The sequence below is a fragment of the Labeo rohita genome, chromosome 19 (genome assembly GCF_022985175.1).
Source record: "Labeo rohita strain BAU-BD-2019 chromosome 19, IGBB_LRoh.1.0, whole genome shotgun sequence".
In the NCBI taxonomy this organism is placed as follows: Eukaryota; Metazoa; Chordata; class Actinopteri; order Cypriniformes; family Cyprinidae; genus Labeo; species Labeo rohita.
Genome location: NC_066887.1, coordinates 13,063,451 through 13,076,056, shown reverse-complemented (window position 1 = coordinate 13,076,056; position 12,606 = coordinate 13,063,451). Strand labels below are relative to the sequence as shown.

Here is a 12,606-nt window from a genome sequence, read left to right as displayed (position 1 = left end):
CATCTTTTTATACATCATCTGAAATCTGAATAAATAAGCTTTCCACTGATGTATGGTTAGGATAGAGATGCAACTCTTTGAGGGTGCAAAAAAATATTGAGAAAATCGCCTTTAAAGTTGTCCAAATTAAGTTCTTAGCCATGCATATTACTAATCAAAAATTAAGTTTTGATATATTTATAATAGGAAATATACAAAATATCTCCATGGAACATGATCTTTACTTAATATCCTAATGATTTTTGGCATAAAAGAAAAATTGATAGTTTTGACCCATACGATGTATTTTTGGCTATTGCTACAAATATACCTTTGGTTTTGTGGTCCAGGGTCACATATGTTATGAAATGTGTTATCCCTGATGTCAGGGATTTACAGTTTTTTTTTACAGGTTCATACATATTTTCATTTTTAATAAGTAGTATTGGTTTCAGTGAACACGTGATTCTTTTTAAAATACATTTATCCCAACATTTACTGGTTTTGAGCCACAGCCATACAATGGCACGTCCTACAGGTCTAAGCACTGAGCAGGGCTGTGGATTGATGTAGAGAGGGATTTGCGTGATCAGATTAGCAGGCTTGTTTGTCAGATAAGGCCAGCAGAACTGGAAGAGGCATAAAGAAAGAAATCCAGGTCAAATCACAGAGAGTCTTAGGGGTTACACACTGTGACAGAGCACTAATCCAATTCCATTTAGTGCATGTCCGCTTTATAAACACCATTATGCCAAGATATAAAAGCCTGTGAAAGTTCACATACATTTTTACCTAATATGTGAAACCATGTATAATTTATGTAATACTGACACACTCACAGTGTGCCAATATACAGCCATATCACACAGCTACGAGTGTGATATTGTGTTTATACAACAGCACGAGTGTGTGAAAACGTAAGAAACAACAACAACAGAGTGTCTTTAAAAACCCTCTTTTGTGTAAATTACTTTTCCGCAACAAGCTCAAATCATGTCAACTACAAAGGACAGCGTTCTGATATACAGCAATAAATTTACATAACGTGATGAGATTTTGCCCTCTGCCAAAATATTTGCTCTGCAACAAATAACAGATTAATGAGACCAAAGACTGCCCGTTAGATTTATCCCAAACAAATTCTACATGTTTAACCACTATAGAGGCATCAGAGCCAGCAGCAAATTTTCCCACCCCGCATCGCAGAGCTAGACAAGACAAGCATTTGAGGTTAAAAAGTATATAAAATGTAAACTTTCTTAAAAAAAAATTATCGTTTCGCTAGATAAGACCCTTCTTTCTTGGCAGGGATCGATTAGAGCCCTTTGAAGCTGTGTTTAAACTACATTTTGGAAGTTCAAACCCGCGGGCACCACAGAAGTCCACTATATGGAGAAAATTCCTGAAATGTTTTCCTCAGAAAACATAATTTTTTTTTACAACTGGAGAAAGAAAGACATGAACATCTTGGATGACAAGGGGATGAGTACATTATCTGTAATTTTTTGTTCTGAAAGTGGACTAATCCTTTAACAAACTGCATATTTGAAATCTAAACAAGTACATTCTCAGCCAAAAAAAATCTTAAAACTACATTCTGTGAAAAAACAGTATTATTTTTTAAATTATTGTGGATTTAGGTATCCACCATAGCACTCGGTGTGAGAAATACCACAAGTGATACAAATGGTGAAGCAGTTGGAGTTGTGCTATCACTAGAATATCACACTCCTCTCAGCCAATCAGATTTGAGGACCAGAAAGAACTGTTGTATAAATATAGTTCTGTAAAGCCAATATTTGTTGTGTACTTTAGTTGTGTAGATGTACTATCACATGATTCAGTCATACTGTGTACTGTATATTTGTTAATTACTGTAGACATCACTTTTCTCACTCTTTTGAATTGATTTGAGCACATTTTCATTAAATTATTGAAAGTTTTATTGAAATAATGTTAAATTCATATAATTACTTGAATGTCACTAGTTTTAGAACCAGTGTTCATTGTGCTTACCACAAAATAAATGAATAAAGAAATAAATACTATAAAAATTAAATAACAAAATTAAAAACAAATGATATTTTAAAAGAACTTAGAATATACAGGATCTCTATGTTAAATAAAAAGTGTAGGGTTGCATTAAGATAAATATTAGCCATATTTACTCAGCACATTTGGATGCGTTCTGCTGAAGCAGAGAAACTGGTTCCAAGTAAGACTGTTTTCAACATTCTTGAGGGTTAATTAAAATCAGACGTACTAAAGTGAAAGTATGCAAATTATGCCAAAGTTTCTATTTCAAAACCTGTTTAAGAAAGGTATTTTGATTGGCCTGCTCCCCTTGATGTCATAAGATGATAAAGGTTAAAAAAAACATGACTTACGAAATGAATCATTTTATTCTTTAAAATCCATGTTCCTATACAGCTTCATTTTATGCAGTATGAACCTAAATGCATTTTTTTGATTTACATAATGTATGAATTAAAATATGATACTATACTTATATTTAGTCACTGCAGTTGCTATAAATCTTAGCAGGAATGATTCAGTAGCTTCTTTAACTTTCCTAACACCCATACCCAAATCTACACCAACAGAAATGTTGTATTTTCCTCCCCAGACCATGAATATGGTGAACACCCATTCACTTCAGACAAGCCATATTTTATAATAAATATGTAAGATGATCCAAGCAGCAAGCAAAATGTATGTTTATCCAAATTAATGTATTTAATTATTGATTAGGCTGTCAGAGAGGTGAGATGGTAATTTGAGTGCCGCAGTTTTTTGATTGAACACTCTTATTGTAAAAGATCCAAAGTGTGTTGTAATAATCTATGGTACACTGAACACAATGTTGCACAGTCATTTACCACATACAGTATGAACACACAACTGTGTGAAATTGCTTTTATAACATGTCCAATCAAACACCAGTGTAAAAAATAGACTTAATAACACCACTATATAATTTCCATTGTGTTTTTATGAGATTACTGGTTTTGCACACATAATGAGGGTTGTATAACAGGCAGCCCCTTTAATAGCAAACCACCATCTTTCTAATGAACAGAACAGCTTTTAGCACGGGAAATCAAATAGTTTGGACTACAACTGCATGACCTCAAGGGAAATGTGATGAGTCCTTCATGTCTAATTGCCATCTTTCTCACTGCTGCGATATTCCCAGAGGAACAACAAAAAGCTAACATAATTGGCATCAGTTTAAGAGAATTCATCACGCACCTATTGTCCACAATCCAATCATAAGTCTTAGGGGAAAATACAGCTTGTTCAGTGACCTTTATGTAGTTGTGTGGCACACCTGGAAAGTGTGCCATTAAACTTTTGAGCCTGACTTGGCAGAACCTCATGTGGTTCCTCGTGATCTGGTTTATATAAGAGGCTCAGGTCACAAATGTAAAACTGTGCAGGGAACACCTTATTTTAAAGGGAACTTTACCTGATCAAATCTCGACTGAATCCAATCAGTGCTACAATAAAGCCGTTTTTCCACCTAAATTACCAGGAACAATTTGTCCCAGCAACTTTCCTCGTCCTTGGTAGTTCGGACTTTGCGTTCAACTTGGGAGTGTGAACTCCCAGTAACGGACACCACTGCCTCTTGTCGTTTTCACTTAAAGGAGAAGTCCACTTCCAGAACAACAATTCACAAATAATTTACTCACCCCCTTGTCATCCAAGATGTTCATGTCTTTCTGTCTTCAGTCGTAAAGAAATCATGGTTTTTGAGGATTTTGAACATCCAAAATGCAGTTTAAATGCAACTTCAAAGGGCTCTAAACGATCCCAGCCGAGGAAGAAGGGTCTTATCTAGCGAAACGATCGGTCACTTTTTTCGGAAAATAAAAATGGGTATACTTTTTAAGCACAAAAGCTCGTGTAGCACAGGTTCTGGCATGCGCGTTCACGACATACTACTGAATCATGTCGAAAGGTCACGCGGAACGTAGGCGGATCTACAGACCCAAGTGTTTAAAAAGTGAACGTGCAAAGACTAAGAAAGTGCAAGTCAGTCAAACGCTCTTTACAAACAAAAAGGTACAACGTGTCGGACGATTCTGAATTTTTCGCCATACTCTACCTTTTTTAGCCGGAGTACACAGACGATGAACTTAGACGTGATTCGTAGTAGTGATGGGAAGTTCGGATCATTTTACCGACTCGGACCTTCGAGTCTCGTTCAGCAAAGTTAACGAATCTTTTTGAGTCATTTCGTTAATTTTAGCAAAATCAGCATCACGGGACAGCCCCATAAGATGAACGAACGACTTGAAAAACCTGAAGACTCGAAACAGGTGAACTAATTCCAGTACAGAACCTAATAGGATGTTGAGCATGCGCGACTGAACGAATCACTCCTCAAGACGACTCGTTCTTGGCGAGTCACATTAAAGATTTGTTCAAAATGAACGAATCGTTCAAGAACGACCAGTGGACGCGCATCCCAGAGCCTGTGCTACACGAGCTTTTGTACTTAAAGTATACAAATGTTTATTTCTCGAAAAAAATGACGATCGTTTCACTAGATAAGACCCTTCTTCCTCGGCTGGGATCGTTTAGAGCCCTTTGAAGCTGCATTTAAACTACATTTTGGAAGATCAAAATCGGGGATACAACTGAAGTCCATGTATGAAGAAAAATTCTGAAAAATTTTCCTCAAAAACCATAATTTCTTTACGACTGAAGACAGAAAGACATGAACATCTTGCATGAGAAAGTGGTGAGTAAATTATTTGTAAATTGTTGTTCTGAAAGTGGACTTCTCCTTTAAATATAATAGCCGCAGAAATGTAGTTCAGGGAACGTATTAACAATGAAACAAAACAATATATGAAACAGCATTACCTGTTCTCATTTTAATAAAATTATGAATACATCATAAATATAGGTTATAAGTTATGAAAGCCAGCCAAAACGATACGATGTGATTTATCTCACGTTTAATCACTACAGAGACATCACAGCCAATTTCTACCCGGAACCTTTTTTAGATCCTGGTTCCTGCGGTGGAAACACACCGAGTACCGGCCCAATGTCCATATTTCCTGGGGAAAAATTCCTGGGGCTTAACATGGAAATAACATTTTTGAGTCTCCCACATCTTATTTTCCCACCACTAGATGGCACAGCAACAAAGAATCAAGGAAAGGTTGCATTGTCAAGATAAACAAACCACCACAGCAAATGTAACATTTAGAACTTTAATTTAATTTATTGAGACAAAAATACTTTGTACTCTTTTCCACGTTCCAAAAATACTTCATTACAGTCGATCAGCAAAACACATGATCACCACAAACTGTGCTTTATCAGTAGTAATTCAGATTTCATGTTCACTTTCCCACAATCCCTTTAAACCATTTATTCATCGACAATTACAAAGGATGAGATCTAACAAAAAATGCATTTAGTGCAAAAATAGGTGTTATCTGTGTATAGTTATTTTACGATATAGTATTTTCAAGATATTTACCAAAATGTAGATACATGATTCAGTTTTGAATGTGTGAAAGCTGGAAGACCTGCGATAAAAGCACTTTTCTGAATTGTACTTTGGCCGATATCATGATAAAGTACTGTAATACTCTGATTTGTGAAGGAAAATGCACCTTTTTAAAAAGTCAGGCACTTTCTGGTGAGTCAATACTGTTCCTGCAAGGAACTAGAAAAACAATTCACAGGTAAAGTGGATAATTCTCAAATGTGTAGTAGAGAGAAACCAGAATTAGGATTTGAAAATTTTGGTCCACAGTTGCTTTACAAATACAATTTCTGCAATCTACTTCAAACTGAATTGTACATACATTATTAACAAACTATTTGAACACTGATGTTAGTGTGAGTGAGACTTAAAATGCTGGTACAGTTCCATCAACACCAGTGTGCCAAAACAGTCCATGCAGCTTACACAAAACAAGGTGAAAGTCCCTAAATACCCTAGTAATACATAAAACAGCCTCAAAACAACATAAGAAGAACGACAGTCGACAATCAAGACAAACCCACTCACAACATCCTCAAATCAGTCACTTCTGGTACAATTAAATAAAATCGCAGTGCAGTAGATCTAAAGATTAGTCACTGCTGAGTCTAAAAATGATTCACTAAAAGCATATAGTGTATCAATGTAAACAAAAATGCTGCTCCAACACGCCGGATGGATGTATTTGCTACAATGTGTTATTAATAACTCTAACATGCACTTCGGACTTAAGAATTGGCACTATATGTAACCACTTTGGTTTGCAAAGGCACTATGTGGAGGGATGGGTCCCATTTTTATGCCTGTTCTTCGCTCCTTTCTTTTTTTAATGCCAAGCCGGAAGTGTCGTTCTTTTTCATAATTGCACTTACATCCAGGTTCACATGGGGTTTAAAGTCACTCGAAGCTCCAGCGCTGTTGTTTGTCTCCTGGAGAGCAGCTTCTCATCTGGATATCCGCACGGCCGTCTTCTGTACGGTAGGTGGTGATACACATGTTTGAGTGAGGGTGATATATGCTGCCATCCTGAAAAGACACAAATGCCGGATAAGGGATTTTTTTGGCATGGGGATGCAACAACAGAGCAGATCTGATATACAACAGCTTTGTTAGTTTCTTATCTCATCCTGGTTGCTGATAGCACTTCAGTGATAGTGTGTGCTCTAGGCGAGCAGACTCACGTCTCTGAACTCCCAGATGATGGCGGGGGGTCTGGGAGCACCGTCTTGCGGACAATGCTTCATCCCGATGTATGTCATTCCATCCTGAACCTCAGCACACAGCTCGGTGACGGAGTTAAACCGAATCTCCTTTTGAGTTGTGTACTCGAAGTACTGAGAGAGGGGGAGAGATAACATTTAGTTTGAAATGAAATTTGGCACATTTGTTTTTCTGTTGCTTCATGCATTTTGATGATGGATATATGGGCCATTTTACAGAATTGTCCCACAACCAAAAGCACATTTAAAAAGCATTAAAGTATTCAAATATTAGATGTTTACTAAGATCCTTCTATTATCTATTGAAACCCACAATAATGTTTAAAATATCAGTAGGCTTGCAATTGGGAGGTGGCTGTCCCGAACCCTAGCCTCTAAATTCCAACTTATAAAAATGATATTGAAATAATCTCTGCTTTTTATTCCATTGTTGTTTTAAAACTGTTTTAAAAAATGGGATTTAAAAAAATTTTTCATGTCACTGCCGAAACCAAAAGTGCATGTTTTAGTCCACTGGCTGAGACTGATTTTAACTACACCCCTACATTTAAGATCAGGAAAAATTTGTTTCACTCTCTCTCATTTTTCTGTAATTAAACACTCTTTTGGGAGTTATTCCAAAACATTTAGTTTTCATGTATACAACTGTTTAGAACTGTGCTAGCTAACCATGTGCTGATTAGCATCTTTGAGCTAGCTTCAAAAGTATCTAAAATTGTTACTGACGAAACATTCAAAACCGAAACACTGTTTTGGTACCAAAAGCGAACACATAATCCTTTATTTAGGGGGAAATAAACAATTTTAGTATGGTTATGCCAATTTTTTGTATCTTAGTATGTTTTAGTAGTGTTTTAATAAGTTCAAGTTAAAATTCAGTAATGTGATGTGGTCCCTACCAAAACATTACTGTTTTATCAGATGTTTTATAAAAAAAAAAATACTGAATTATCAACTAAGATGTTATGATAGTGTTTGGTTCAATGTATATTCAAACTAATGAATCCCGAAGTTTGAAATCATTATGATCAACTTTTTGGCTTTTACAACGAAAAATTGGATTCAAAATATAACAGATCTCATAAATCACACTTGAAATATTGTTAAAATTACAATTGTTATTGATTTATCCTCTGAAAACTTTTTAATGAAATAGAAAAATATATATATTTACATCAAAGATGTAAGCAAAATCTTAATAAGTCAATATAACCCTTCTTACTGAATTATACATTACTGTGTTTCAGTAGTAACAAATTTGGGGAGAGGACAAATATTCCAAAACTTTTTAAAAATACAATATGAGAATAAACTGCACAATTACTAGAAATGTGTACCTTGAATATTATACAATTTGCATACCTACAAATTGTTTTTTCAAGACGTTTGACTTGGAAAAATTCTGTAGAATGACCCATATATACTGACTTTAAACGTTTGAATAGTAGTGGATCTATGATTTAATTTTTTTTTATATTTATACATCCATTTTATTATTTGAATCTACTTGGCTACACATTTTTCAATCAACATTACTAAAAATAAATTATCTTATTAAGCCATTCCAATTGCCTAAATATTGAACTACAAAAGGTTGAAAAATAATAAAGAAGTTTACTTCCAGAGCAAAAATGTACAGATAATTTCCTCACCCCCTTGTCATCCTAAATGTTTGTGTCTTTCTTTCTTCAGTCGTTGAGAAATTATGTTTCTTGAAGAAAAAAAAAAATCAGAAATTATCTCCATATAATGGACTTCAATGGTGTCCCCCAAGTTTGAACTTCCAAAATGCAGTTTAAATGCAGCTTCAAATGGCTCTAAACGATCCCAGCCGAGGAAGGATCTTATCTAGCAAAATGATTTGTCATTTTTGAAACAAATTAACAGTTTATATACTTTTTAACCTCAAACGCTCGTCTTGTCTAAGTGTGCATGAACTGTTTTTTTCTGGTTCAATACGGTCAAGACAGTTAGCGTATGACGAAAAACTCCCATTTCGTTTTCTTCCCCAACCTCAAAATCATTCTACATTGCTGCAGAAGTACCGACCCAATGTTTATAAAGTGAACATGCAAAGAAGATCAAACGCCCTTTACAAAAAAAAAGGTAAAACAGCGATGTAGGACGATTTTGACGTTGAAGAAGAAAACGAGATCGGAGTTTTTTAATATACCCTAACTGTATTGACCCGGATCACACAGAATACGCATGCGCATTGCAGAGACGAGACAAAACAAGCATTTGATGTTAAAAAGCACATAATTTGTCAGTTTGTTTCGAAAATGACTGATCGTTTCACTAGATAAGACCCTTCTTCCTCGGCTGGGATGGTTTAGAGCCATTTGAAGCTTCATTTAAACTCCATTTTGGAAGTTTGGAAGTTCAAACTCAGAAGTCCACTATATGGAGAACATTCCTGAACATTCCATTCAAGAAACATAATTTCTTATCGACTGAAGAAAGAAAGACACAAATATCTTGGATGAGAAGGGGGTGAGTAAACTATCTGTAAATTTTTATTCTGGAAGTGAAATGTATGTGTTGCATGTGGAATTAATTAACACACCTCTAGAAAAAACACATGCTCTGTAGCAAACATCATATAAGCAACAGATACGGATGTTTGCACAGATGTTGTTATAATCAAAGCTGGGTTAATAATTCATTAGCAAATAATTTCTCCAGGAAGAAGATCAGAAGGAGATCCTTCGAGGGTAAAGGTTCAAAAGCTAGAATAAACACCAGACTGAAAGAAACTAAAAAGTGTAGCTATTCAGAGCTATTTAAATAACTCATCTCCAGTGTTTATCTGATGGACAGATGTGACCTCGGTGAAGAGAAAGCTCCTGTCCGGTTCAAACTGCAGTCATCATTAGTCTCAGTGGCCACATGTATATTTCATACACACATCTATCTTTGAGTTGAAGTGGCTAAGGTTTCCTTTTCAGCCTTGGCTGTGGAAACATTGATTTTCACTCACAGATAGTGCTACTTCAGAGTCCCTTGATGCACAGCGGTGACATAAGCCACCAGACACATGTGCAGGCTTTCCTTTCCATTAAATATACATCCCCTGCAACTCATTCATTTCTCCAACTGTGATACTAGATTAATAACAACCCTCAGAAAGGCAGCACATCTCAGGATGGATCATATTTCAGCACAAATAAAGCTCGCTTTGTTTCACTGCAAACGCAACAAACAGGGTCTGAAGGATCTCCTGCATCTGCTGTCGTAGGTGTTATATAACTAGAAGTGAAATGCACCTCATGCTCATTTTTTAAAGTTACCCGATAGCTCTGGCATTAATAGAAAGGCCCCTTTAATCCATTTTAGAGATGTCAGGCTGTGGGATAACACAGCAGCTTCTAAAGTGTGAAGTGAAGTCCCTGTGGGAGGCTATTCTCAAATCTCATTCACTTTCTCAAATCAAATTTGCTATATTAATGATACGCATGAGAACCAATTAACTCATTCTCCTCCACTATATTCTGCTCATATGCATTGCACTGATAGAAGCACGTACCACAGTGTCAGATTTGATTTAATTTTCAGTCTGTTTGTCACACAAAGCTATTTATATGCCTTCAGAAGACTAGAAATATAGCACACAAGCCATGAGAAACACTTTGATGGTGCTGTTATATACTTCTTAAAGCTTGACAGTCACAGTCACATTCACATTCACAGTCCTTTCATCTTTCACCCATCTGCTTTAGCGTTCAGATGAAAAAATAAACCAAGGTGGAATGATGCATTTAAAAAATATTATGCACATACAGTTGAGGTCAAAATTTTGCATCCTTTCAGAGTCATTAAAAATGTTAATTATTTTACTAAAATAAGAGAGGATCATACAAAATGCATGCTATTTTTTTTATTTAGTACTGACCTGAATAAGAGATTTCACATAAAGGATGTTTACATATAGTTCACAAGAGAAAATAATAGTTAAAATTATAAAATGACCCGGTTCAAAAGTTTACATCCCCTTGATTCTTAATACTGTTGTTACCTGAATGATCCACAGCTGTGTTTTTTTGTTTAGTGACGGTTGTTCATGAGTCCCTTGTTTGTCCTGAACAGTTAAACTTTCTGCTGTTCTTCAGAAAAATCCTTCAGGTCCCACAAATTCTTTGGTGTTTCAGCATTTTTGTGTGTTTAAACCCTTTCCAACTAATGTATAATTTTTAGATCCATCTTTTCACACTGAGGACAACTCAGAGACTCATATGCAACTATTATAGAAGATTCAAACACTCACTGATGCTCCAGAAGGAAACACAATGCATTAGGAGCTGGGGTGTGAAAACTTTTTGAATTGAAGATTAGGGTAAATTAAACTTATTTTGTCTTCTGGGAAACATGTAACTATCTTCTGTAGCTTCTGAATGGCAGTACTAAATGAAAAAATATGATATTTAGGAAAATAAGAAAAATCTTCATTCTGTTTAAAAGTTTTCACCCCCCAGCTCTTAATGCATCGCTTTTCCTTCTGGCACATTAGTGAGGGTTTGAACCTTCTGTAATAGTCCCTCAGTTGTCCTCAGTGTGTAAAGGCAGATCTCAAAATCATTCTGTCATTATCTGAAAGGGTTCAAATACATAAAAATGCTGGAAAACTAAAGGATTTGTGGGACCTGAAGGATTTGTTTTTCACTAAACAAAAAAAAAAACAAAAAAAACACAGCTGTGGATCATTCAGGTAACAACACAGTATTAAGAATCAAGGGGATGTAAACTTTTGAACTGGGTCAATTTAATACATTCAACTATTATTTTCACTTGTGGACTATATGTAAATGTCTTTTATGTAAAATATCTTATTCAGGCCAGTAATAAATAAACAATAACATGCATTTTGTATAATCCCTCTTATTTTGGTAAAATGATTAACATTTTTAATGATTCTTAAAAGGGGGATGCAAACTTTTGACCTCAATTGTATTATGCACATCATACTCAGAGCATATGTCATCCAAGAAGTTCATGTCTTTTTTTCTTCAGTCAAGAAGAAATTAAGGTTTCTGAGGAAAAGGATTTTTCTCCATATAGTGGACGTCAATGGGGATCAACAGGTTGAAGGTCCAAACTGCAGTTTCAATGCAGCTTTAAAAGGGCTCTACACGATCCCAGCCGAGGTATAAGGGTCTCATCTAGTGTAATGATCAGTAATTTAAAAAAACAAAAAAAAAAAAAGTACAATTTATATACACGTGACCTTTCCAACATGATTACGTAATGCGTGAAGTCACAGACGCATATCACAGAGCCAGTGCAAAACAAGCATTTGTGGTTAAAAAGTAAATAATTTAGACTTTAGACAACTTTTAGACCCTTATTCCTTGGCTGGGATAGCGTGGAGCCCTTTGAAGCTGCAATAAAACTGCAATTTGGACCTTTAACCCGTTGATCCCCATTAAAGTCCACTATATGGAGAAAAAACCTGGAATGTTTTCTTTCTTTTCAACTGAAGAAAGAAATGACATGGGGGTGAGTTAATCTAATTGAACTATCTCTTTAATACTGATGTTAGTTACCTGATTACCACCTTGACCATGGCAACCGAACAGGGACAGATGAGCTCCTGTGGGGTTGTGGTCTGGAGCATTATAGTCCAGACATTCAGAGTGGACTCCGGCACTACGCACCTACACCAGGAACCAGAACATATGTAAAAACCTGGCAGGAATGACATTAAAAAGTACTCCAGAGGAAATCAGATTAGATTAGATTAGATTACATTAGTCACTTACCGCTCCGTGCCAGCCAGGCCTGTCCTCTGGCACATGCAGGCCGGGGTAGACGTTCTTCAGGTACCATTCAAAACTCTGACACTGAAGCCGCTGTCGCAGCACAATCCTTTCAGATATATCCCCATAAGTCTCCTACAGG

The 12,606-nt window shown here is 35.9% G+C and overlaps 1 protein-coding gene across 1 annotated transcript in view; it reads right to left on the bottom strand.

The window, feature by feature from the left end:
• Positions 1–5,196: 5,196 nt before the first annotated feature.
• The window catches only part of poc1bl (POC1 centriolar protein homolog B (Chlamydomonas), like), a 33,712-nt gene continuing 26,302 nt past the window's right edge, over positions 5,197–12,606 (bottom strand). Inside the window, exons 8-11 of the mRNA XM_051137184.1 lie at positions 12,468–12,599; positions 12,252–12,362; positions 6,673–6,825; positions 5,197–6,517 (exon numbers count right to left, since the gene is read on the bottom strand). Coding sequence (XP_050993141.1) covers positions 6,389–6,517; positions 6,673–6,825; positions 12,252–12,362; positions 12,468–12,599 — 525 coding nt within the window. The 3' untranslated portion in view covers positions 5,197–6,388. The remainder of the gene's footprint in view (positions 6,518–6,672; positions 6,826–12,251; positions 12,363–12,467; positions 12,600–12,606) is intronic.